Source organism: Sus scrofa, chromosome 4 (assembly GCF_054392235.1).
Source record: "Sus scrofa isolate SSC_HxYL_T2T_F1_AM1 chromosome 4, Sscrofa_HxYL_maternal_Yorkshire_Landrace_v2.0, whole genome shotgun sequence".
NCBI classification, from domain to species: domain Eukaryota; kingdom Metazoa; phylum Chordata; class Mammalia; order Artiodactyla; family Suidae; genus Sus; species Sus scrofa.
This window is the reverse complement of record NC_139386.1, coordinates 99658593-99686230: the sequence shown is the minus strand read 5'-3', so window position 1 is coordinate 99686230 and position 27638 is coordinate 99658593. Positions and strand designations below refer to the sequence as shown.

The following is a 27638-nucleotide window of genomic DNA, read 5'->3' as shown; positions in this document are numbered from 1 at the left end:
ATAAATAATTCCGCTGAGAAACTGGAGCGGCCTTGGCAATGTCCCATTCCGCCACGGCCTCCCTTGGAGCATGCTCACACTCTGTCACTCTCCTGCTCTCTTCTGGTTCTCCCTTCCTGCCTTTGTCTCTATTTCCAACACATTTCCACGGCGCGCCGCAACATTCATCGCTGAATATTTTCTCCAGCTTTCAAACACCCCCATCAAAATTTGGCTGCCCCTGGGTGTCCTAACCCCCTTTAATCCTAAAGGAGAAAGACTTGCTATGGCGGCCAAGACCCCAGCACAGGGCTTGGTGTCTCGCTTCTTTCGGAAAGAGGAGAGTTTTGCAGGAAATCATATTACTGACCTTGGTTCAGCCTGCAGCTCTAAAGAATTTTCCATAAAAGCTGTCATTAAATAAACAGCTCCTGCCTTGCTCATTTGGCCTGCTGTTATCCTGGAAGGCTCGTTTCTGTCTCTTCTAAATGGGCCTCTTCTGCTCTGACAATTCAGTGGGGTGTCAGACTTTTAGCAGCTAAATAATATCCCCGTTCTTGCTTATATTCAGTTTTTCACCCTCCTTAACCACTTGCGTCAGGGGACCAGGGGGAAACATTCTTTGGAAAACTCAAAAGGGGCAAATTGGATGATGACGTTTTGATGAATGTTCTTTAGAACTGATTGTCGGCAATGATTTTTTTTTTTTTAAGGATTAGATTTCGATACAATTCCAATATTGTCTTCTAAGACCTTCTACTGACTTTCCTGATTCCTAATCAGGAAAATATTTGAGCATAAACAGAAACGCCTCATGCTGGGTGAGGTCCTCAGGACCGTTAGGCAAGGGGGCGGGTTTTGTCATTGAATGCTATAGATTTAATCATCAGGAAAATTATTTTTGGTTGCCTGAACCATGCGTCATGATTTCAGAAAACATGGGAGCCTGGAGCACTGGGAAATTGTGCCCATGTTGAGCCAGCCGGTTACATGTGTCTGGGTCTCCCTCAACCCTCTACTGAAAGGTAAGGCCCTAAGCTATCATGGCTACTTTGTAACTGGCTCCCATTTTGGTCTCTCTCTCTCTTTTAATACAGAAGGTCTTTGTTGTTTATTTTATTTTAAATTTTTTCTTATAGTTGATTTACAATGTTCTGTCAACTTCTGCTATATAGCAAAGCGACCCAGTTACACATATACATACATTCATTTTCTCACGTTATCCTCCATCGTGTTCCATCACAAGGTATGGCAATACAGTTCCCTGTGCCAGACAGCAGGACCTCATTGCTTATCCACTCCCACATTGGTCTTAAGTGCCCCCACAAAGACGTGGACAGTGGCCTTCTTACCCGTTTGGTCAGCTGAGTGTCCATCATGAAGTTGTGAACATGTTTCTCTGCTTTGGTGAGTTCCAGCTTTCGGGCCACCACGGCCACCACCAGGGCAGTGCAGCCTGCACCCTGTGAGGGGACAGCAAGAGGACCGGGGAGGGGAGAGCACGTCAGTAGGAGGCAGGACTCAGGCGGAAGACTCGGTGTGTCCCAGGCCCACTGTGGGATTTCTGGGAGTGGAGTGGGGACTTGACCTCTGGCTGGTCAAGGCCAAGCCACAAAACCCATCAGGGCTCTGACTCCCGCATGTGTGAAAGGGTCTGCAATGCTCTTGTCTTAGCTGCAGAGCTGGCCTCTGGGGGGCTGATTTTCCGTAGAACTAGCCACTTTGTCTTCTTCTTCTTCTTTTTTTTTTTTTTTTTTTGGCCATGGCCACAGCCTGCGGAACTTTCCAGGACAGAGATCGAACCCATGCCACAGCAGCGATCAGAGCCACAGCAGTGCCAGTGCCAGCTCCTTAACCCGCCGAGACACCAGGGAACTCCAGAACTAGCCACATCTTTATGGAACAGGATACTGGGTGGGGCTGAGGCTCGGGGGAATTTAAAACAAGGGACAGTCACTTGGTCACCTGCCAGGCTGGGCAGGGAGCTCAGAGGTTCAACGCACAAGCCCTCTCTCTCTCTTGCCAATCCCAGCCCCACCACCACCTCCAGAGCAGGGGGTCCGGAGGCAAGAAAGCCATGCTGCCTGGATGGAACTCCTGCTGGTGGTGGAGAGCGTTCCTGAAAATAATCTAATGAAAAGGCAGAGCATTTCCCCCCAAGGCTGCTGCTCAGGGAAACCCCGGTCGGCACAGTACAGCCCTCAGTGATTAAGCTCGCGCCTCAGCTGAGTCTTTTTACCTGCAGGTCTAGCTGTGACTCAGCACAAGAAATCAGTTCTTTCTTGCTTTTACCAGGAGGCTCGTGGATTCACCATCTTGCGAGATTTTAAAGACGACAACAACACGCCTGCCTCAAACCAGGATTCTAAGAGAACCTGCAGAAAGCTCTCCGTATTTTCCAGAGCAGTGTTCCTATTCTGCCCAGGTTGGTCCATTTCAGGGAGAGCGAGTGAAAAAATCAGGTTCCTTAGGAACCTGAGTGAGGTCGTTCTCCTGATCCTCTGGATCTGTGCTTGACTATGAGAAATGAGCAGAATGCGGCTCATCCTGACATCCTCCCGGAAGGCCTTTGAAGTGGTCTTCACTCTGCTCCCCCACCGGCCTATGGGCGCTGGGGGGAGGGAGAGAATGGCTCCTCCCAGATTCTTCTGCCAGCGGCAGAAGGCAGCCCCACCCTCGCCCAGCGCCCTCTTCCTGCACCCGGGCCCCCGGGACCGCCCTGACCTCCGCTTGTGGAAAGAGATGATAAGCTCAGAAAAGTGAGCGGTCCGATCCCCTCGATGCCAAATGGGAATTATAGCTGCCAGAGGGCTCCGTTGAGCAAACTGAGGTCCTAGGATTGGAGGAATCTAGCAAAAGATAACATTGGGAGGCTCACCTGGTCTAACAGAATGTGCGGGAAAGAATAAAGACTATTATCAAAATTGTTATCACCTGGGCTATAATTGGGGTGGGTCGGGATGCAAGAGGTAGGTCAGTTCTCTATGCTCCTTCGCAATCTCTCTCTTTCCTCTTCCACAGGTTGGCAAAGGCTGGCCTTGGCTCGGCTCAGGTTGGCAACACTGGGCCCTCGCTTTTCACAAGGGTTCCCACTAAAACAATCTCGTGTTTGGTACATTTGGTCATTTGGTCAGCCACCCATTTCTAGCACAACAAACTGAAAAGAACAGCGTCTGTGTGAAGTTTCCTTTTCTGACCTCATTTTCCTTTCTTGTTCGGGGACGGCCCTGTTTTCTTGGCATCTGTGGACTCGCAGGAGCCTCTGTGCCCAATTTTCAAAGGATATGTACGGGCAGTCGGACAGCCTGGTCTGTGGGTGTCATCAATGGAGCCAGGCCTCTAAAAGCAAAAAATAGCTTAAAAAGAAGCTGTTCTAGAGGGAAGACGTGTGCTCCATTTCCCCTCCACCAGGCCCAGGACATGATCCCTCTCTTTTCTATGGAGTTCCAAAAGAACTTTGGGCTGAAAGCCCAAAAAGAGGGATATATCATAGTGTTAAAAATGGAACGTCACATGGAGAGGGTTCTTCCCAGGCTCCAGGCTCCCCCATCTCCCTGGGTCCTGGGAAACTCTACTTAAATCACCCCTGAAAGCCGGGGGCAGAACAAGCCTGAAGGAGTCTCTGTGCTCCCCATGCCACTTTGGGAACTTCAGGAAAACAATCAACCATCCACAATCCTGAGCGGCCGGGGTCTAGACGGATGGCCCCACGCCTCCTCCCGTGACTCCCAAGCCAGCCTGCTGGAGGCAGGAGGGTTCTAATGAGAAGCTAGAGGGTTTGAGCTAAGGAAGCCTCTATCTTACATGATTAAGATACAATTCTGCACAGAGGCAGGAGGATGACTGCTAGAAGACATTTCCCAGTTGCTTTCAACTTAAAGATGTCAAGACACCCTTATGAATAGTTCTCTGAAGGGCATTGGGTTCTTAACCCCTAATTCTAACTTGGATAGATAGCAGTGCAGACTTTCAACTTTTCTTTTAGAAAATCCTTTGTCTGGAGGGGATTAGGGAAGTAGCCAATAATGAAGCCTAATCTGCTCACTTCCATTTTGAAGCTACTTTGTAAAGATTGGGTCAGACGTCAGTAACCTTTGGAAAGTGGTGAACAGGTACTGAAATCCAGACTGGTCCCCTCCAGTGTGTGTGTGTGTGGGGGGGTGAATCTGGGGGAGAGGGAGAAAGAGAGAGAGGGAGAGGGAAGGGAAGGGAGGCGGGAGATGTAGAGAGAGGGTTGAGCCGAGACTGAGACAGGGAACAGACAGAGGAGGAGGAAAGGAAGCAGCAGAGGATTAGGAAAAAAGGCTGGGCTGATGGGATTGAGAGGAAGGCAGGAAAAACCAGGAGCCTAAGACTCGAGTCAGAAGTTAATGAACAGCTTTGGATTTTTAGGGGAAACAAAGAAAGTATTATGGGATCCACCCCACCCCCGCCTGCTGCCTGCTGTGTTCACTTTACATGGTTTAATGACCACCCATGCTCCTTTAGGGATGACTGGCCATTTTAATTAGATGAGCTTAGGGGTCTGACAGGGCAAGGTGAGCAGTTTGGGAAAGCCTGTGTGACGTGCTGGGGATGCGGGCTAGTTTTAGACAAATTGCTAGGAGTTCCCTGGTGGCTCTGTGGGTTAAGGATATGGCATTGTCACTGCTGTGGCTTGGGTTGCTGCTGTTGCATGGGTTCGGTCCCTGGCCTGGGAACTTGCATATGCTGCAGGCAGAGAGAAAGAGAGAGAGAGAGGAGAGAAATTGCCAAAGGGCTTGGCTAGTTGGGGGGTGTGAGAGCTCATGCTGTCCTCGCTGTCCTCCTGGGGAATCTCAGCTGTGGCTGGTGGGCAGAGGGGGCATGTGAGGAGAGGATGGAGTGGGACAGAAGAGGGCAAGCAGCTGTGGGTATGACTTCCATGGGTCAGACTGTGGAGCAAATCCATGACTCAGACTTTTGCCTTCGGATGTGCCAAGTCCTGAATCACAGTTGACACCAACTGGATTCCCTGTGCCTTCTCTGTCCAACCCGATTTCCACGGGAGGGGAGAGGGTCCACCGCTCATGAGGTCATACTTTCCAGGGTACACAGTGAGCAGGAGCACGGAGGGGACCAGAGAACGGAGCAGCTGCCCTGGGGTGAACGTGCCTAATCCATCCATAGATGTGCACCCCATGCGGAGACCCCGTCTCCTCCACACCGGTCCCCCTCCTTCTTGTTTCCAAGAAACATTTTCCAGCTGGAAAACCTTAGAATCTCAAAAAACAAGTATCCCAAGGGGAAAAGTATGAGGTGTTCTTAACTAAAGAAGCATAAAAGAAAATAAAACATAAATGAAAGTGACAAATGGAGGAGGGAAGCCTGGAGGATTTACAGTTGGATTCTGTTTCTGCAACAGATTCCATGTAACAACTAAAATAACATCAATTGGTTTGAAACCAAGGTGTTTCAGGGAGAAGCTCATCTTCTAAAACTGACATTAAGCAGATGTCTTGCTGAGCCCTCTTCTTCCCTCCTCCCCAAATGACTCAATTTGTGCTACCTTTTTCTTCATCATCCCGTTCCTTTTGCAGTTCAAAGCAGCATCGCCCATGACGCCTTGGGGAAAAGCTCAGTGTCCCCAGCAGACATCCTGCAAGCCTTTGTCTACTTGTCCCCAACTCATGAAGGGTCCAGCGAGTGCATGCAGCTTTAGAAAACGGCTGTACGGAAACGGGGTCCCTACCAAGCAGTCTTGGGGGCCGCAAATGTCTTCCAGATGCCTGCAGAACCGCAAGACCTTCAAAGGCCCATGCTGGATGCTAAATATTCTCAGCCTCCCCTCTGCCTTGTAACTGTCATCATAAAATTCATTACGGAAAGACGCTGGACTTTGATACATCTGCTTTTGCGGGTGAGACCTCTCAGGCACCCCAGGCCTGTGCCAACAATGTCAAGTTGCTCAGACAATTATATACCCTGCTTAATGGTTGATAATTACACCGTTACTGGGATTGCCAAGAGAAAACAATGATTAAGACTATTTACAGCCCGCACACACAAATCCTTCCTCTCCCTTCCTGAGCAGGCCTTGCCTTGGCCTGCGTGGTGTCCATGGTAACCAAACAGGAAGCCTACCTTTAGGAAAGGCACTTGCAATAATAATCGGGAGATGTATAGAGTGTGGGGAGGCTGGGGGAGGGGAGGAAGGGATCCTCAGCCATGCAAAACCCTGCGAAGGAGTGACTCAGCTAGAAAAGCCCCATTTGCTAGGAAAAAAAAAAACCCCGCCACCAGGGTTCCCCGCTGTGGCTGACCCCAGAGTGAGGCAGGCTGACTTTAATTGGGATGAAAACACTGACAATGAATGGAGGGAAGCTCCCTGTTCCTGGGTGTAGACAGGTATGTATTTATGCAACAGGGTTTGTGCAAAAGGAGGAGATGAAAGGCATGTGCTGTATTTTTAATACAGGAGGTGGGTATGGGCTCCTCCTCGCCCGTTTCTTCTTTCCACTTTGATCATACCTTTCTCTGCAAAGAAAAAATGTGCCCTTCCAAGGAACTGCTGTAGCCCCAGGAGCAAAAGAGGGTGCTAAAGACCCCATGCCAGGAGGAGACAGGGAGGGGCCCAGGGGTACCTGCCCACCCCACCCCTAGCTGTGCTGAGCAGATGCCCTGAGATGCAGGGACCAGGGAAACGGTGGCCATGGGGCCCCGCTTCTTGGACGGGGCACAGCTCCGTGCTGAGAGGGAGAATGGCTGGTATTTAAAAATAACGGAGGCTCCCAGCAGGGCCATCCACCCTATTGGCAGCCCGGCTCTGTGCCGGGCCTGGCTGAGAGCTAGTTCTGAGGCACAAAGCCCGCGCCCCAGGAGCGGCTCTGAGACAGGAAAGCTTTGGCCTTCGGGCTGCATTTCATTCCTTTCTGGAAGGAAGAATCGTTGCCTGGTTTCCTGGTGACAGCTGGAGCTGTGCCAGACAGACTCCTACTAACCGATGGGAGCTATTTGTTCTGAGGCCTCACACTTACTGTGGTTTATCCCAACCCAGGCGCTAAGCCTTTTGTCATGAACTGCTGCTCAAGATTTGCTAATGTGCGCCAGCTCTGGATTTCAGTCGGGAGGGGAGGGAAGAGGACTGTGTCCAGTTGTGACACGGCAGCACTGGACCTCCCCTGCGCACCGGCCCCACTGCCCCAGGCCTCTGACCCCATGGCTGCCTCTGCTCGGAGCGGCCAGGCCGCCTTGTCACTGAGATCAGTCCCGGGAGGCTGCCAGGCTGCGTGGAGCGGAAGTGGGGTGGTCCCCACCTTTGGTGAGGAATGAAGCCCCTTCCCACTGCAGAAAAGAATCATTTCCCTTTTAAAAGGAGGGCCTTTTATGGTTCCTCTTGGAGAAATGGGAGTGATGAATGAAATCTGAGAGTGCGCTGGGAGGACTTTCGTGGAAGCGTGATGGGGTGCAACGAGGGCTCCTCGGGGAGGGCTGTCGTAACCCACCACGGAGACCTAGGACCAAGCCACAGGCCTCTTATCCACCCCACAATATGCAGGCTTAGATGCCTGTGTCTTCTCTAACCCTCAGTTTCCTCTTCTTCTTCTTCTTCTTCTTTTTTTTTTTTTTTTTTTTTTTTTTGCTTTTTAGGGCCGTACCCTCAGGACATGGAGGTTCCCAGGCTAGGGGTTGAATTGGAGCTACAGCTGCCGGCCTATGGCACAGCCACAGCCACGCCAGATCTGAGCCATGTCTGTGACCTACACTACAGCTCACGGCAACGCCAGATCCTTAACCCACTGAGCGAGGCCAGGGATCGAAGAACCTGCAACCTCATGGATCCCAGTCAGGTTCGTTTCCACTGCATCACGACGGGAACTCTTCAGCTTCCTTTTCTAAAAAGAGGGCCCTGCACATTCACCCTGTGCCTAGGGTTCTGGGAAGAAAGTCAAAGAGCAGGGCCCCCCTCCATCATATGGCCAGTGAAGGAGCAGTGGGGAGGGGATGCTGAGGACTGGCCAGCCCTGATGGCGAGCACGGTTCCTGGTTGCTGATGGATCAGGTTAACATAAAGCATTAAGATCCCTCCTCATCACCAGCCATGCGGAGGGGCGGGGCAGGCCTTTGTACTCAAGGATGCTGAGGTCCAGTGGGCTAAGTGCCCTGCCCGGGGTTCACAGCGAGGATCAGGAGTGGGAACTCAGACTCCGGTCTGACTCCCCATCCACATTCCTCTTATACGCTGTACTGTGTGATGGGCACCAGTGTGCGACAGGGTAGGAGTGGCAGGGTGACAGGTGGGAGAAACACACCTTTAAAAGGAGGCAGCATAGCTGCTAGGCACCTGGGGAGAGATGAGGGTGCAGTCACAGGCTAGGGGGCACCACCGTGGGGAGGAGTCGGGTGCTCGGAGCCCAGCATCTCAACATTTGGATGCAGAAGCCAAAGATGGAGAAGTCAAGAGCTGGCCCAGGGCCATGTCATCACACCAGGACCAGGTCACAGGTCTCGTACGGCCAGTTCAGGGCTCTTTCCCCAGTCTCTGCCTCCGTGAGTTCTAGTTAAACTTTATCAGATGTGGTGCCAAGGTCTGTGGGGCCCAGGGGTCAGGAAAGCAGACAATTAATAACTGCAAGCTCTGATGCCGGCCAGGGTGAGCACACCGGGCAGAGTGTGGATGGGAGCGGAGGGTAGGGCTCGCGGCCTGCTTCACCCAGCCCCATTTCTGGGGGGACCATGAAGAGCCCACTAACTGTCAGGAACCGGGACCTATACCTATCCAAGACAAGGAGATTCCAAAGCGAGAAGCCATGCAGATTTCACATCTGCCTTTCTATGCACAGGGACATGCAGCTGGCCCCACGCCCGGACGAGGAAGCCCCTCTGTGCTTGCCATGAAGGGCGCTGCTCCTGGCAGCATTTGTGGGGAGGGAAGGGTAATGGGCAGAGGCAGTTACTCACCATGATGCCCGTGAGAAGACAGACACCTTTCCCACAGTATGTGTGGGGCACCATATCCCCATAACCAATGGAAAGGAACGTGATAGAGATGAGCCACATGGCACCCAGAAAGTTACTAGTTACGTCCTGCTGGTCATGGTACCTGCCGGGGGAAGACAGGAGTTAGTCAACGGAACAGCCATCCCTGGGCGTCCGGGCTCTGGGCAAACCTGGACAGAGAAGGAAGTGTGCTATTTTGCCGAGGTGGAGACAACAGCGATGATGGCACATAGATCTCTCTAGGGGACCGAAGCCACCAGGACTCAGCCCACCCAGGTCCTGCCAGCGGCTCTCCGTCCATCCCTCCGTGCCTCCCCCTGCCCCCCACCATGAGCTTGGGCCCGGTGGTAAAATGTTTTGTCATGATTTGCACCATATTGTAGCCATCCTTTTGGTAAAATAGCTTTGGATGAAATCATGCAGTAATAAAATTTAGATTCTCCCTTCCAAGCTGACAGTCTAAATGTATGTGGATGTGATTAATCTGAAATCACAAGCTCCTGAACAGGGAAAATGTCAAAAAAAAAAAAATCAGCAAACACATTTAGCAATTTCCCGTAAGAAGGTTGATGGAGCCAAAGACTGGCACCTCCCAGGTGTCTGGAGGGAGGCTGCGGGAGCCAGGGCTCTGTTGGAACTGTTTCCAGGGAGGCTCTGGGGTCTCCATGGAGGCACAGCCTCCTCTTCTGAGCTGGATGGAGGCTTGTGGCTGTCTTGTCCTGGGAGGAACCAGCTGGAGAGGTATCACCACCATTCCCTCTGCCCAGTGCCCTCTCGCACCCCATCCTTTTCCTCCCTCCCTTCATCTCCAAACACCAAGGCCCACTGTGTGCCAGGCTCTGTGCCAAGTACTGAAATAGAAAGATGAACAGGATTCAGCCCCTACCCTTAGGGTTCCCGGCCCAGGGGAGGGTTCCCCTGAGGATGCAGACATTTGGAGAAGGGTTGATAATAACTGGGTAGACAAGGCACCTGGAGGATACGAGGGAAAGGGCAATGACCTTGACCCAAATGTAGAAAGGTTAGTCAGAGCCTTGAGTTCTCCAGGCAGGCCAGGGGGAAGGGTGTTCCAGGCAGAGGGAAGGCAGCAGATAGAACATTTAAAATATTCTCCAACAGGATGAGCCTGAATGATGGAGACATCACTCCTTGAAAAATCTCCCCATTAGCCTCTTGGAGGCCACCGGATGGGAAAGTTGAGCTTGGGCCAGGGAGACCAAACCATCCCAGGTGGATAGAGCAGAAAGCCATTTAGGAACCTTAATCCATAGAACTGAGTTACCAATGAGGCTTACATGACATGCTTGGGATGGGGTCTGGCACAAGGAGGCCCCCAGAAAGTATTAGCTGCTACTGTCAGTGGTCTCCACACCCTTGGGCTGGTACCTGGTGGGCAACTGGCAAAGGTTGCTTTTCCTCCCCTTACCCACCACCACCCCCCAGGTCAGTTGTGCAGGAAAGGCTGCAGGTACAGGTGTATCTGGAGATGGACCTAAAAGGAGGCAGAAGTCTGCTAGTCAGAAAGGAGGTGGCGGGCACGGGAGTGGAGGCCACCAAGGGCCCAGGGTGGCCAATACTATTTATTTATTTATTTTTTGTCTTTTTGCCTTTTCTAGGGCCACTCCCATGGCATATGGAGGTTCCCAGGCTAGGGGTCTAATCCGAGCTGTAGCCGCCGGCCTATACCACAGCCACAGCAACACGGGATCCGAGCCGCGTCTGCAACCTACACCACAGCTCACGGCAACGCTGGATCCTTAACCCACTGAGGAAGGCCAGGGACCGAACCAGCAACCTCATGGTTCCTAGTCAGATTCATTAACCACTGCGCCACGACGGGAACTCCCCAATACTATTTATTGACTCTTACGGTATTAGTGGCAGCCACAGAGGACAGCCTACCGTGCGGCTAGCGCTTTGTATCCAAACACTCTAATTCTCACAACATCCTGTAGAGTATTTTTATAGGTAAGCAGCTGGAAGCACAGAGACATGGCATCACTTGCCCAAGGACACACAGGAAATCATGAAAGCACAGCACATGCTCTTTTCACTACGTCCCTTACGTGCCTTGGAGGATGATGAGGAAGTTTTAGCGAGAAGAGGGCACCTGGGCTCCAGGAGCAGGTGACGAGTAGCTTTAGAGACCCAGGGTCTGATTTTGGAAGGCCTTGAATTCCAGGATGAGAGGTTTGCATTTGGTCTTAGAGGCCTTGGAAATGATTCTAGGCTCCTGAGATGAATGACAAGGCGACACAGCCCGCTGGGAAGAGTGGTCTGCAGGTGATGAGCAGAATGTTTACAAAGATGCAACCCAGGGATGGGGGTGCCAGGAGAGAAGCAAGTGCCAGGAGGGAGGTACAGGCAGCAGTTTTCATTGCCCACCTGAGCCTGGCCCTAGCGGATCCCGGTGAGCACGTCATTGGTGGGCTGTCCAGGCCCAGCTTGAGTCCTCCACCAGCAACCATAAGGGGGTGGCTTGAGCTTTTCATAGCTGTCTGCACAAGGGCATGCATGCCCGGAACTCCAGGGGGACATGTGGAGAGCAGATAAGCCCTCCCCAAAGCTCTGCAGGTTTCTTGCCTGGCCTGCCCTCTCCTGCCTGCATCCCTTGCTCCCTAGTGATGCTGCTGCTACCCAAGGGCACCCTGGCTGTCTGCTCCTTCCACTTGGCCTCATCTCCCCAGGGCTGGGCCTGTGTCTGCTCATCTGGCCAGCCAGGAGTAGCATAGGCTGGTAGCGCCCAGATCAGGTCCCCAAGATAGGGAATGTCCTGCCCCTGCCTAGGACACCAGCCCTGTCCCAGGTCTGACATGGTCCTAAATGGGCAGCCACCTTCCCTGTCCCCTTCTCCCTGCCAGGCCCTGGGGGCTGATGCAGTCCCCTGCTGCTCTTGACTGGGAGCAATGGTGGCAGATCCTGGCTCTCAGTGGTGGGGACTCCTTCCCTGGAGGGATGGACTTTGGAGTCTATGAAGCAGCAAGACTCCGTGACCAATGGAGTGTGGGGACGCAGACAAAGACTTAAAAACTGCTCTGTGTCATAAGCCAGCAACGCATAAATGCATGGTGTAGAGCCGAGCTGGGGCGGTCAATTCATCCAACATTTCCTGGAAAGGGTCTTGGGTCAGGTGTGAGGATGGGGAGGTCAAAGTGATGGGTAGAGAGGAGGTGAGCCTTTGGACTCAGGCTCGGCTTCCCCCGGCTTGGAGCCCCAGCTCCACCTTAAGCTGCTCCACGGCTGTGGGCAAATAACTCAACCTGTCTGTGACCCAGTTTCTTTATCTGCTGATGGGAGGCTTAAGGAAAGTAATCCATCAGCAATATTAGCACAGTGCTCAGTCCCAGCTAAGCGGGCACTAAATGTCAGCAATTACTGTTGCTGAGAAGAGTAGGTGTTATCAGTCTGAGAAACAATCTACGGAAAAATGCAGGGGCAGGGGTTTACATGCAGTGGGGAGAGGGTCCCAGCAGGGGAGAGATGAAGATGAAGGAGCAGAGATGAAGCCATCTTGGTGTTTGGGCTAGAGAACCGTCTGATACAGGGATGAAAGGAATCTACTGTAGGTAGGCTGGACAAAGAAGGGACACGAGACACTTGGTATCTGAGGATGATTCTACTAGCAGCTACCTGCAAAACTGATCAAGAAGGCAAGCCCCAGACAGCGAGCATATCTAGACAGTTTGCAGGTGCCCAGGGAGAAGCAATGGAGAGACTTGAATGCTGAACCAAGGGGTTTGGATTTAATTTGCAGCCTGTCTTCTGTGGACATTACTCGCTGTGCTGTGGACACGGGTCTCTAAAATCTTGCTTTCCTTGCAAAAAAAGGAGGCTTAAACTAGTGTTCCCTAGCTGCTCGGCTGCCCTCAGGACCACGGCCCATCCTATTCATATGTGGGTGGACTCCGAGGTAAAGAGATTAGAACTCGAAGTAAAATTAAATAAGAGCAAACAGTAATCTGTCTTTTTAAAGTTAAAATGAGATGGACTGCTTTATTTTTCTCTAACTTCTCTTTGTGTTCTTGTGGATGTCTTTTCCATTCACCATTTAAAATCCATTGGTGGGAGTTCCCGTCGTGGCGCAGTGGTTAACGAATCCGACTAGGAACCACGAGGTTGCGGGTTCGGTCCCTGCCCTTGCTCAGTGGGTTAACGATCCGGCGTTGCCGTGAGCTGTGGTGTAGGTCGCAGACGCGGCTCGGATCCCGCGTTGCTGTGGCTGTGGCGTAGGCCGGTGGCTACAGCTCCGATTCAACCCCTAGCCTGGGAACCTCCATATGCCGCGGGAGCGGCCCAAGAAATAGCAACAACAACAACAACAACAACAAAAGACAAAAAAAAAAAAATAAAATAAAATAAAATAAAATAAAATCCATTGGTGGAGTTCCTGCTGTGGCGCAGTGGGTTAAGAATCTGACTGCAGCGGCTCGGGTTGCTATGGAGGTGTGGGTTCGATCTCTGGCCTGGCACAGTGGGTTAAAAGATCCAGTGTTGCTGCACCTGCAGTGTTCGTCACAGCTGTGGCTCGGATTCAGTTCCTGGCCTGGGAACTTCCATGTGCCATGGGTGTGGCTGTAAAAAAATAAAAGATAACAGTTAAAAAAAATGAAATCCACTGGTGTTAACTATGTGTGCTGAGCAGAGAAGCAGATCTTGAGGATGTTATTCATTCCTGGCTTATCAAACTTTGATGATCTCCCCTCTGGCAGGGGCTACAGAAGATTCAGAGATGAATCGGACACACACCCTACTCTCCCGTGGCTTGGAGCATCGCCATGGAGATAAAACACGCATGCAGCTCCCCAAGCAGGAAGTGATGAGTGAGAGAGCCGGGCTGGTGATTCAGGACTGTGGGTGTGGAGAGGAGGGAGAAATTGTTTCCAAACCTATTCACAATTTTAGAGTGGTTTACCCTTGTCACAAATTCATGTACTAATCTCATGATATTTTTTGCAATAGAGATTTTTTTTGAAGAAAAGAGTCCCATGTTTTTCTTTTAAGGGTGAAGGATGAAAAGGTGGGGGTTTAAAAGGGTTACTACAGTTATTAATTTATCATTAGGGTGTGGACTATGGTTTTTGATTTTTTTTTTTTTTTTTTTTTTGTTAATGGCTGCACCTGCAGCATATGGAAGTTCTGGGCCCAGGGACTGAATCTGAGCTGCAGCTGCAACCTACACCACAGCTGCGGCAACGCTGGATCCTTTAACCCACTGCACTGGGCCTCAGATGGGAATAGCGCCACTGCAGAGACAAGCCAGATCATTAACCCACAGAGGAAACGCCTCACTTTCTAGTGTTATGAAATAAATGATAGATATGGAAGACTGTGTGGCTGGATAAAGATGGTAGATTAAACACACATGCCATTTTTGCCCTCTCTTCAGATCCCTCTGCAACTAACAGTTTTAGTTCCTGGCTTTTAAAAATCAGCAGACAACCAGGAGTCCCCAGATACCCGAGGAAAGTCGTCAACATTAAAGACGCAGACCAAATCAGTCAATTAAATAAACAAAGAAAAAGGACTCTGGCTCAAATACAGACCATTCACAGAGAAGAACTCTTGAAACAAATTGTATAATTAACATCGTAAGAGAGATAAAACAAGACATTGGACCCATGAGACGGGGATGGCACACTACACCAAAAAAGTCCTCCTAGATAGCTGGAAGAGAAATTGAAGAAGCATCCCAAAAGGCAGAGGAGACAGAGACAGAGATGAAAATAGAAGGAAATTAGTGAATCAGTCTACCAATTCAAATACCAAGAGTTTCAGAAAGAGAGAACCGGGGCGGGGGGAGAAAGAAGGAAAAGAAGGCAAGAAAAAATAATTAAAGACATCATTAAAAAATTTCCCGGAGCTGAAGGACACACATTTCTAGATCAAGGGCCCACTGTTCCCAGCACAGTGGATGGAAATAGACTCACACCAAAGCACATCATTGTGAAACTGCAGAGCACCAGGGAAAAGGAGAAGATTCCATGGAGCATCCAGAGAGAGAGGTCAAACCCAAGAATCAGAGGTCAGAGTGACTTTGGACATTTTCATGGCCACACTAGGAGCTAGAGGGCCATGGAACAAAGCCTTCAAAATTCTGAAGGAAAATTATCTCCAAACCAGAACTGCAACCAGCTGAGGCTCTCAAAGATTTGCCACCTCTGCTCCCTTTCTCATGAAGCCACGGGAGGCTAGGTGTCACCAAAACAAAGGCGTAAACCCAGAAAGAAGGAGCCCTGAGATGGAGAAACCTGTGGATCCACAGAGGAGAGAGGCCGGGGGTGACGGCCCTGGGGAGTCCTTGGATGACAGCCATGCACCAGGAGTGGAGGACCAGCCATCCAGACCGCAGCAGGTTGGATGGCTGTGGGAGCCATTTCTCCAAGAAGATGAAAGGGATAGAAAACCTGCAGTGCCTGCAGACATTCAAACAATGGCCAGCGTTTGGAGCTAAGTTAGTGATAAATGCACAGAAGACTAAGCAAATGAACAAACATGATAATTAACCAGGAAAAACAAAAAGTTCTGCAAAACAACCAAAGTTATCATTCTTTACTACGGAGGCTCAACTATGAATAGAGTCAAATTAGTGCTGGCTGAGAAATGTAAACACTAATTACGGATCTAACCCAAATTGTGATATAACTGTGAAAGGAGGGTGGGGGAACAAAATAAGTTGGACGGGAGGAAAGGGAGCTCAATCCTCATCGTCCACAGTGGGAAGGGACTAGATGATGCTGAAACCCAAGCATCAAAGCGTAGCAATACAGAGAGATCCCTGGTGGTCTAGGGGTGAGGATTCCAGGCTTGCGCTGCTGTGGCCTGGGTCTGATCCCTGGTCTGGGAACAAGATCCCACATCAAGCTGCTGCGTGTAGCAGCCAAAAAAAAGTAGCAATACAAACATGTTATAAAGAGACAGGGAAGTAAAGATTAAAATTAATTCACAAAAGGAGGTAACAATAGCTCCCCCTGGTAAATGGGAAAAACTGGTAGAGGACAGCAATATAACAAAACAACCGGCATTCCCTCCGTGGCTCAGTGGTTAACAAACCTGACTAGGATCCATGAGGATGCAGGTTCGATCCCTGGCCTCGCTCAGTGGGCTGGGGCTCTGCGTTGCCGTGAGCTGTGGTCTAAGTCGAAGATGAGCCTTGGATCCCGTGTTGCTGTGGCTGTGGTGTAGGCCGGCAGCTGTAGCTCCGATTGGACCCCTAGCTTGAGAACTTCCATATGCTGTGGGTGTGGCCCTAAAAAGCAAAAAACCAAAACAAACAAACAAAAAAACTGACTCTAAGTGTATGCAGGTAAAACTTTCATAAGAGTTCTCTTGTGGCTCAGCAGGTTAGGGATCAGGCATTGTCACTGCAGTGGCTCAGGTTGCTGCTGTGGCACAGGTTCAGTCCCTGGCCAGGGAACTTTCACATGCATGGCATGGCCCCAAAACCACACAAAACCTTCCATAATATCAAACACAAAAATACAGCTGAAAGAAAAAACCAAAAACATATACATAATGTAAAATGAAGTTATGAAGCCTAAACATAAAATAAGCACCCTTGAACTCGCAGTCCTGTTGAAGCTACTTGTGTGTCCTCCCCATTCTCAGCCTCCCGCGTCCATCCAGAGATCTCCAATGTCCCGAATCTTGAGTTTATCATGAGCTTGTTTTTCTTCACAGGGCTTCTGCTTAGGTATGCATACCTATCCAAACAATATATCAGTAATTTTGTCTATTTCTGAATTTCACAAAAATGAAATACTACTGCAGGAGGATGATAGGCAGCCTCTAAAATGACCCTTGAACTCCATGTGCTATAGGGCAGCCAAAATAAAATAAAATAAAACGACCCCTGGTATTTCCCCTCCTCTTGCCTGGGGTATTCACACACTTTTAATTTAATTTTAAAAATTTTTTATTTACTTTTTGTCTTTTTAGGGCCACACTTGCAGCATATGGAGGTTCCCAGGCTAGGGGTCGAATCAGAGCTGTAGCTGATGGTCTACACCACAGCCACAGCAACACAGGATCCGAACCGAGTCTGCGACCTACACCACAGCTCATGGTACACTAGGTCCTTAACCCACTGAGCAAGGCCAGGGATCAAACCCACATCCTCAGGGATGCTAGTTAGGTTTGCTAACCACTTAGCCACTGTGGAAACTCCATATTCACACACTTTTTAAATCTCCTACTTTAAAAAAATTTTCTTTTTATGGCTGTGCCTGCAGCATATGGAAGTTCCTGGGATAGGGGTCGAATCAGAGCTGCAGCTGGGGCCTATACCACAGCCCCGGCAACACCGGATCCAAGCCACATCCACTGCACCTTGTGGCAATGTCGGGTCCTTAACCCACTGAGTGAGGCCAGGGATTGAACCTGCACCCTCATGGACGCTATATCACATTCTTATCCCACTGAGCCACAACGAGAAGTCTTTAATCTCCTCCCTTTGAGTGTGGGCTGGACCTAGTAACTTATTTCTAAGGAATAGAATATGGCGGCAGTGATAGGCTATCACTGCTAAGGTTGGATTATAGGAAGATTGTGGCTTCTGTCTGGGAGATCGCCACCTTGTGCTCTTTGGAATGGCTTTCCCTTGGGAGAAGCCATCATGTGGTGAGGGACCTCGTCCTGCCCACAGCATTGTGAGTAAGCCTGGAAGCAGAAACCCCTTAAATCAAGCCTTGAGGTGAGACTACAGGCATGGACTACAATCTTATGAGAGACCTTGAGCCAGAGGTTCCCATTTAAACTGTCCCTGCATTCATTCATTAATTAGTTAATTGGTCTTTTTAGGGCTGCATCTACGGTCTATGGAAGTCCCCTGGCCAGGGGTCAAATCCGAGCTTTAGCTGCCGGCTTATACCACAGCAACACCAGATCTGAGCCACAGCTGCAACCAACACCATAGCTCACAGCAACGCCAGATCCTTAATCAGGACCAGGGATTGAACTCATCCTCATAGATACTACTCAGGTTCATTACCCCTGAGACACAACAGGAGCTCCAAGCTGCCCCTGAATTTCTGATGCATAGTAACTGTAAGATAGCAAGTGTTTGGCTTTTTGTTTTCTTTTCTTTTCTTGTTGGCCATGCCTGCGGCATGTGGAAGTTACCAGGCCAGGGACTAAATCCATGCTGCTACAGTAAAAATACCAGGTCCCTAACCCATTGAGCCACAGAGGTACTCCTGTTTGTTGTTTTAAGCTGCTAGACTATGGGGCAATTTGTTAGGCAGCAATAGATAACTAATACAATGAATCTTCTCTGAATTGCTCTTTTCCACTCAACATATATGTTGATATATGTGGCTAGAGTATACTCTCATTCTTGTACTATGATTCATCATATGAATATATCATTATTTCTTCATTCACCTACTGATGGATATTTGGGTGGTTTCCAGGTTTTTCCTCTTATGAGCAATACTGCTGCGAACATTCTTAATCACAGCTCCTGGCTATGTGGGAGTTTCTCTAGGACACATACCTAAGAGTGGATTTACTGGTTTGTAAGGCAAGTACATATTTAACTTCATTAGAAAATGTCAAGTTATTTTCCAAAATAGCAGTGCCACCAGGTTTCTACTGGCAGTGGATACGTGTTCCTGTTTCTTCGTATCCTTATCAACACTTGCCATTATCTGACTTTAACTTTTGCCAAACCAGCAGGCAAACTGTTATCTCATCATGCTTTCATTTCACTTTCCCTGATAAAGGCTGTAGATCCTTTTATATGTTTATTGGTCGTTCATGTTTTGTCTTGACTTTTGGCTATTTCTCTATTGGTTTGTTCCTGTCTTTTTTTCTTATTGATTCTAAGTGTTCTTTATCTATTCCAGATAAGAATTTTGCCAGTTTTATGTGCTGCAAATACCTTCTCCCAGTTTGTGCTGGGTCTTTTCTTTTCTTTTTTATTTTTTTCTTTTTTTAGGGCTGCACTAGGGGCATGTGGAAGTTCCCAGGCGAGGGGTCTAATTGAAGCTACAGCTGCCAGCCTACGCCACAGCCACAGCAATATGGGATCCAAGCTGCGTCTGTGACCTACACCACAGCTCATGGCAACGCCTTATCCTTATCCCACTGAGCGAGGCCAGGGATCGAACCTGCAACCTCATGGTTCCTAGTTGGATTCGTTTCCACTGAGCCACAATGGGAACGCCAGTCTTTTTATTTTCTTTATAGTGTTTTTGATGAATAGAAGTTTTGAGTTTTACTGCAGTAGAATTTATCATCCCTTTAGTTTATAATTACTGACTTGTATAACTTGTAAAGAAATCCTCTCCTATCTGTAGTTGGAAGTCTTTCTTTAAATGTTTCTAAATATCACCTTTCATATTTAAATCTCCAGTTCATCTGGAATTGATTTTGTGTTTTGGTGTGAGGTAGGGATGTGACTTCATTTTTAAAAAATATGAATAACCAATTATCCCAGATCCAATTAACAAGCAGTCCATCTTTTCTCCCACTGACTCTTAATGCTACCTCTGTCACATAGATTATATGTGAAGGTGAAGCTATTTCTGGGTGCTCTTTTCTGTTCCATTGGCCTACTTGTCCAACCCTGAAGTTACTTTATAGTCCTCTTCGTAGCCTTTTCTAGGTACCTTCTGAGAGCCTAACACATAAAAGGGGCTCAGTAAATATTTGTGGAATGAATATGGCCTGCTTGTTGCTTTTCCTGTCCCCCCAGTGAAAGTGATGCTTGCGTTAGTAATTCAGTGATGCATGTTAAGGTGACTTCAGCTGTTCTCTATGGCAGATAAACTTCTGTCAAAGTGGCTGCCAAATTCCTTGGACTTGGAGTTGGTTCTCACTATTCCTCAGAACTCAGATCTTGACAATAGCTGTGACCTAGCTCTTTTCACATGGATCTTAGTGATTTGGTGGCTCTAGCCATTGGTCCTGGATCTAATTTGCTGGAAATTTTCAGGAATCAAGCCACATGCATTCTTTATCTTCACCTTCCAGTCATTCCCCAGCTTCACATAGTCAGTCCCTGGCCTCCACTGAGCTGCGGATCCTGTGCTTGCTCAGTTCTCCAGTGAAACACACAACCTGTACCTGACTTGCCCCCTTGGTGACTTTGATCCCACTGGCGCCTCCCTCCCCAGAACAGTCCTCTTGGCATCTTCAGTGGTTTGTTCTCCTGCCTTCCTTCTCCTCGGATCATCATTCTGGGCTTCTTGCTCTGGCATCCTCTTCCATGTTGCTGTGCTCCAAGCTTGCTTCACATCTTTTTTGCTTCTGTCATGCCTGCTACCATCCTCAATGACCCCTTCTGAATGACCCTTCAATGAGCAGCACAAAGCCCCCCAGACCCACCCAGCCAGTGTGAGCTCTTTGCATCCAACCCCACACCTACTCAGCATGGCCACTCTCTGTTAGCTGTCTACACACTGCCTCAGGTAGGAGACCACCAGGGTGGACCATGGTTAGGTGTCATGGTTGACTACCCACGTTTGAATCTGGGTTTTGCTCCTTTAATATCTGCATGAAATTGTCCCCCATTTTCCTATCTGTCAAAGGGGATAATACTTGGACTAACTCACATACACTTACCATTAGGGTTAAATGAACAGATATTTCTAAACCATAAGAACAGTGCCTGCTGTGTAGTTGCGCTAAAAGATGTTGGCTTTTGTTGTGCTATCACCATTTTTTGTGTGTAAGTCTGGACTTGTCATAGCAGAAAGAATAGCAGGATCTGGAGCTGAAGGACTGCCTTTCATGCCTTCATGGCTTTGTGACCTTGAACAAGATCTGTTTTCTTTTTAAGGAATCAGGGTATAATAATGCCTGTCCTGACCATCTCACAACCAGGGAATGTGGAAGGGCTTTGTCCACCTGGAACGTATGATACATGTGAGACCACCCCTTGAAGAGCCTTCCAATGGGGGCTTTTCCCTGGTGACAAGGGACGTGGAGGGAGAACAGGCAGCAGGCACTGCAATGTAAAAAAACAGTCATTCATTCTGCCCAGTCATTCATTCCTCCTTTTATTCCTCCTCGTCCCACTGTTCTGGGTTGACAGCAGCCCTTCCTCCTGTAATTTGCACTTTGAACCCCTCATTGCTATCAAATCCTATCTGCTTCATCTTTAAAATATGTCCAGGGAGTTCCTGGTGTGGCTCAGTGGTAACAAACCTGAGCAGCATCCAAGAGGACATGGGTTTGATCCCTGGCCTCGCTCAGTGGATTAAGGATCCAGTGTTGCTATGAGCTGTGGTGTAGGTGGCAGGTGTGGCTCAGATCCCCCTTTGCTGTGGCTGTGGCATAGGCCGGCAGCTGTAGCTCCAATTGGACCCCTAGCCTGGGAACTTCCATATGCCATGAATGCAGCCCTGAAAAATAAACAAACAAACAAACAAACAAACAAATAAATAAAACAACCAAAATTTGTCCAGAATTTGACCAGTCCCCACCACCTTTGCTGCTCCCACCTTGTCCAGGCCCTGTCCTGGGCAGATGCCAGCGTGTCCTGGTGTGGCAGAACACCTGCTCAGTCGCCTCCAGTAGGATGATGGCCAGGAGACTCTGGGTGTGACTAGTGAGGACCAGCCTGGCTCAGGGAGCCTGAGAAGCTCTTTCCAGAGGAAGACATTTTCCTGGAGTCCTAGGTTTCACTCTCATCCTTTACCTCTACTTTTGTCTTGGTTGCCAATATAATCAACTCTAAGGATCAAGTGCCTTCATCATGCCAGGGCACATGATTCCAGCACTGAGGAGAAAAATCACCATTTATGAAGCATATTATAAGCCTCAGTTTAGGAAGATTTGAGAGATGCTTGAGGTAGATGAAAAAATACCACTGAAACTCAAAGTTAGCTGAGGAATAAATGGCTTATGGTAATTTAGGGCTACTCTGTTATTCCAGTTGTAGGTGAATTCACATCAAGACCTCTCCCCCTCCAAGTCCTTTATTTTCTTAAAATCAACTTCCCTTATAAACATCTTAACATATGAAATTAGTAGCCCTGGAGACTCAAGACTAACCACCAGCCTACCGGACCACGTGTCTGACAATGCACGGGCATGTGAAGTCATTCCCTCGCCTGCCTCATTCCTGTAGCCAGTGTCCTATTTTGTTAAGAGTTGGCTGTGACTTTAGGAGAATAAGGACGTTTCCCTCCACCAGGTAATTCAAGGCAATAGCCCCGAATCTCTCCAAGGCAAATCTAAATCTAGTCTTTTATTTCCAGCCCTAAGAACTAACAGCATGGGTGCAAAGCCTCTGGTTATTTTTAAAAGGGGAGAAAACCACCACCACCCAAACAAACAACTCCAACAAACAAGTTGTGACTTGTCACCAAACAGACACAGCTCGTCGTGTGTCTGTGAACATAGTAGGTGTGGTTTCCTCTTGCAGAGCTGGCATTTTCCTCTGACTGTTTTCCTTGGAGACTTTGGCCAAACGGGAGAGAATCAGCACATCTGGCTGGTGTCACATATCCGGATGCAACCTCCCTCCAGGGACGTCTGAACAAGAACCCCAGCTCAGCTCTCCTCAGGGTGTGTTTGCCTTCCCTTGGGTCTCTCCCTCCCTTTGTTGGGCTAAGATGTTCTGTTCAACTTCTCCGCTTCCCAAATGGATGCAGCATTTGAGGGAGGCCAGCTGCCATTCCCTCCACGGTCCGCTTTCTTCATAAAGGGGAGAGCTGTCAACCTCTTTGAATAGTTATTAAATTAAAAACCAGATGGTTCATCTGGCAAATCCTTCTGAGTCAGTTTCTCTATTTGCAATGTTTTCTTTCTTCTTATTAAAAAATATTTCCATGTTTCCTGATTTGGAAATGTTTAATAAAATGCATGAAAATGGAGAAAAACAATATGTTTGGAAGCATGGTTCCCATGGGAAGCACGTCTTCCCTGGTCTTTGGAGGTGGCGTGGCGGAGAGGGGCTGGGGATGCCGATCTCAGCCCTGTCACCTGTTGGCTGGATGGCCCAGGTAAGGCGCTCACCTCTGCCCATCTTGGGCTTTCCTTCCATCAATCAAAACAGGGAAAATCTCTCTCATGGGACCTTGTTGATGGTGAAATGAGAACACAAATAGAAAACCCTGCACTTCGGCTGGCATGTGCTGAAGCTTACTAATGAGTTCATTTGGTCAGCAGTTGTGAACGAGCCCCTCCTATGCACCAGACTTGACACCTGCCTCAGGGAACTGATGGTCCAGTGAAGGAAGCTGACACCAAGCAACACAAAAGCCTAAAAAGGCCAAGTGCGAATTGAGCCGAGGGCCAAGAGGCAGCATGGGGTGCGCTAAGCGTGCACCTTCTCTAAGGATGCGACCTTCACACAGAGCCCCCTGGGATGAGAAGGGATGAGGGCGCAGGGCTGGGCCAGGGTGGGGCGTGCTCAAGTTAGAGGGACGCCTCCCAGTGGGGCTGGGGGGAGGAGGAGGAAGTGGGGGGAGAGGCAGGGCCGATGAAGCGTGCTCTCTCCAAGCACCAGCGCTGGGCTCTGAGGAGCAGGTGATATGAACATGCCGGCACCGCTGGCTCCACCATCACCTGCTCCCTGAGCCCTTGTTCCCGTCCTCCTGCTCCTGCATCCTTCCCTCCATTGTCTCTCCAACTGTCTTCTCTCTCATCCTTCTTCCTCTTTTTCCCTCCTTTGAAACACTGCCCCTACCTCTCCCCTCTCTCCTCTCTCATCCCGCATCTCGCTGGCTCAGTCTCTTTCTCATCCTCTCCTTGGGAGGCAAGCCCCACCACGAGGGGAAGGGGGCTTCTGCCTCCAAGGAGTTGACAGTCCCTGGGGGGACACCTCTGGCTGGTTTTGCTTTTCTAGCAAACTTATATTCTGTACCCACTGGGTGGCCAGATACCAATGGCATGAGATGAAATGACACAGGGTCCCTGCTCTGAGGAGCCCCCAGCAAAGTCAGAATCCTGGGATGGGAAGGTGGAGGGCAGGGACTTGGAGCAGCACACATGTCCTTGTCCTCCCAGGGCTGAAAGACCGCAGCCCTCTGCTCTTCGGGTGGCTGGGTGCCTCTTCATGGTTTTAACTGCCTCCCTCAGGCCTCTGAAACCAGTGCCAACCTTCTCTGAGCTTCTGACCAGTGGAGCCACCTGCCAACGTGGGATGTTGCCAGGGGGACAGCAGATAAGTGAAGTTCAGCTTATCCTGAACCCCGCTCACTACCTGCCCCCCTTCCCTGGCAACTGGATCCACTCCAAAACCATCCTCTTCTTCCTGCATCTCCTTTCTGTGGGTACCACCACCCAGCCATGCCAGGACAGTGGGCCTTGTTCTCCAATTTCCTCCACCATCCCCCACATCCAGTAAGTCAGCATGTCAATTTGGGCTCCTCTAGTTCTTTCTTTTTTAAAAAAATTATTTTTATTTTTTCCATTATAGCTGGTTTACAGTGTTATGTCAACTTTCTACTGTACAGCAGAGTCACCCAGTCACACATACATATATACATTCTTGGAGTTCCTGTTGTGGCACAGCAGAAACGAATCCGACTAGGAACCATCAGGTTGTGGGTTCAATCCCTGGCCTCGCTCAGTGGGGAGCCCCCCCAAACCCCCAGGCATTGCCGTGAACTGTGGTGTAGGTCGCAGACTCGGCTCGGATCCTGCATTGCTGTGGCTCTGGCGTCGGCCGGCAGCTCTAGCTCCGATTAGACCCCTAGCCTGGGAATCTCCACATGCCATGGGTGGGGCCCCAAAAAGCAATAAATAAATAAAAAAAATATATATATACATTCTTTTTCTCACATTATCCTCCATCATGCTCCATCAATGTCTAATTCTTTCAAACCTGTCCCTCACTTTCCGTCCCCGCCACCACCTCCCTGGTGGAAGCAGCGCCCTGTCCCACATCCATCACAGCAGCAGTCTCCCAGCTGGTCTCCTCGATCAAGGTCATCCTTGTGTTCCCCTCAAATCCCGTAAGGCACTGCGGCCAAGGAAATCTTTCTAAAACACAAGAATCTCCCCTGCTCAGAACCCACCAGTGGCTCCCACTGGCCTAGTGGGGGTGGGGTGGGGTGCGGGCTGGGGGGTGTTCCTCAGCCTCATTGTGGAGCCACACTGGGACCCAAACAAGCCCTCCAGGACTAAGAGCAGCGGAAGAACAGACATTTGTGAAGGATTTACTGTTGAGTGTCGGGGTGATTTCAAGGTTATCCCTGTGAGAACATCCCTCTCACTGTCTTGTGTTTCGATTTGCTCTCTCCAGCGGAAAGGATGGGCTGGGACTCCAGCTAGGCTGGTGGAAATGATTTATAACCTGGGGCACACCCACAGCAGAAGTCAGGTATCGCAATACCATCTCTCCTGTGTTGCTGGAATCAAAGGAACACATAGGTAAAGAAGGCTGGGAACTGCTGGCTGTGACAGAGGATTCAGTCCAAGCTCAGACTGACCTGGCCCCTGCCTACCTCCCTAACCTTGATACAGCTGTGGCCTTCGGTGACACCCCCCCAAACCCCCAGGCAAGCAACTGCTTAGTCTCTCTCCCACCCTGTGCTCCTGCCACTGCCAAGGTGCCTCTTCAGGCCTGGAAAAATCACCTCCACCAGAAAGCTTTCCTGGATCAAGCACCTTCTACAGAGCACCCTTGGCCCCGAGGTTCTCTCTGTCACCTCCCACCACCTCAAGATCTAATCGTGTGCTTGCTCTGGGGCTTGTCCTTCTGCATAGCCCAGTGTCAGCCCAGGTGGCCAGGCACTTGGAGGAAACTCTGAGAATCTGCTGAAGGAGGCAGTGAGTGAATGAGGGGCCGGGGGAGGTGATGTTTAAACCTAGTCTCATCTCACTCCCCTCTGGGAGCCTCTGCCTTCTCACCGCTGCTGTCTTTGCTCTTCATTCAGCTCCACCCTCCTGGGGCCTCCGTCTTCTGCCTGGGCGCGTTTTCTCTCCTGGTTGAGGCTTTTTGCTTCTCAGGCGGAAGAATAACAGCAGTTGGGATCCTTGCAAAATATGTCCTCAAAGACCTTGGAGATGATCTATTTCTCATCTCATTTTCTTTCTGAGACTGACTCTATGAAGTGAGTAGGACTGGATATAGAGCCTTCTTTTAAAAGATAACAATCATCAAATCAGCATTTGTCAAGTGCCAGCCATGCACCACGTGGGCCACACTTTATGCACATTATCTCATTTAATCCTCACAAGAACAAGATTTGGAAATTTAGGCTCAGCCAGATTAGGGAACGTGCACAAAATCAAACATCTCCTGAGTGGCCGGGCCTAAGTGTTAGCTTGGGCTTGGCTGTTTTCTCAGCCCCAGCTTTGACCCTATCATGCCTTTGAGGAGGTGAAGGCCCAGCAAGGTTGACGGGAGAGGTTGCTGGGGATTCTCCCTGTCTCAGGCATCTGATCTGGGATCTGTCTTACAATGAGCCAGCTTCACCAGGGAGTGAGCTAGAGCCAGGGCAGCCCTGCGCAGCAGCGTAGGTTGTACCCAGGCCACTCCAGGCAGTGCCATTCATAGAGAGGGCAATGCGTGTGGCGCCCCCTGGAGTGCAGTGCCGCGTAGGCCGGGGTCCCAGCTGGAGCCTCAAAGGAAAGAAGGTGTCTTTCTCCTCTCAGTTAAGCTTTCCAAAGGGAATTAAAGGCAGGCAGCTCCCCAGGTTAGCAAGCGTTAAGGGCACGGAGCTGCAGACTCACCTGGGCAGCGTTAGTGTGGGAGGGACCCCATGACCAAGGACAAAGGGAAACGGGATGGAAGAAATACCCTGGGAAGGAGTTTTCTTGTTTCCGTTTTCCAGAGCAGTGGGGATTCCAGAGCAGGATGTGGGAGCTCCAGTTGGACGGCTTCCCCTGCCACTGAGAAGAGGGGTTTCCAAAGAGGTGAGTGGGAAGAACTCCAACTCTCAGAGGCAACCACCCAGATCGGGGGCACGTGGCAGCGGGGCTCTGGGGGCTACAGGAGCTCCCTGGCCACCAGCAGCCTGCATGTGGAAGGTGGCTGCCTCTAACCTCTTTCCACAAGCCTGGGTGTCCAGATGGCACACTTCCTCGGATGTCTGGGGGTGGGCTTTGGCCCTGTGAGGGGTGACAAAGTCTCAGGCAGAGTCTGGGGGCTGGTCCAGGCCTGCGCTGTCCCACAGCCAAACCACCCAGACCTTGGTTAATAGGATTAACTGGAAGGTCCTGGAACACATCAGAAAGAAGGCTAGTTCTGCAGCTCGGGATGATGTGGAGAAGGGAAGGGTGACAGCCAGGGCACGTCCGCCGCCCCCTCCCAAGGGGGGCTCCCTTGCTAGAGGAACTTCTAAATCTCCGGAGCTGACACACCCCAAGGTCTCCAAGGGCAGCAGCTGGAAGGAAAGGCTCGTGTGCTGGGGCCTCCTGGTTCATCTCTGTGGCCCCAGAGCAGAAGGAAGCAATGCAGCTGGGGAAAGACAGCCCGCAGCATTGCAATTCCTCTTTTCTGCCTCCTGAGCTGAGAGATCTTTGCTAGGGGAAAAGGAGGAGCAAAGACGAAGAAATGACCCATCTGGAAGTTCCCATGGTGGCTCAGTGGAAACGAACCCGACTAGTATCCAGGAAGATACAGATTCGAGCCCTGGCCTTGCTCAGTGGGTTAAGGATCCAGCGTTGCCATGAGCTGTGCTGTAGGTCACAGATGCGGCTCAGATCTGGCATTGTTGTGGCTGTGGCGTAGGCTGGCAGCTGCAACTCCCATTCGACCCCTTGCCTGGGAATTTCCATATGCTGCAGATGTGGTCCTAAAAAGC

At 50.0% G+C, this 27638-nt stretch overlaps 1 protein-coding gene across 8 annotated transcripts in view; it reads right to left on the bottom strand.

Annotated features, from left to right (window-relative positions):
* KCNN3 (potassium calcium-activated channel subfamily N member 3) overlaps positions 1 to 27638 on the bottom strand; it is a 195417-nt gene that overhangs the window by 19737 nt on the left and 148042 nt on the right. For all 8 annotated transcript variants that reach the window (XM_085020892.1, XM_021088692.2, XM_085020891.1 and 5 more), the window contains 2 exon segments: positions 8899 to 9040; positions 1332 to 1442 (listed from right to left, as the gene is read on the bottom strand). In XM_085020892.1, the coding sequence (XP_084877018.1) occupies positions 1332 to 1442; positions 8899 to 9040 (253 nt within the window).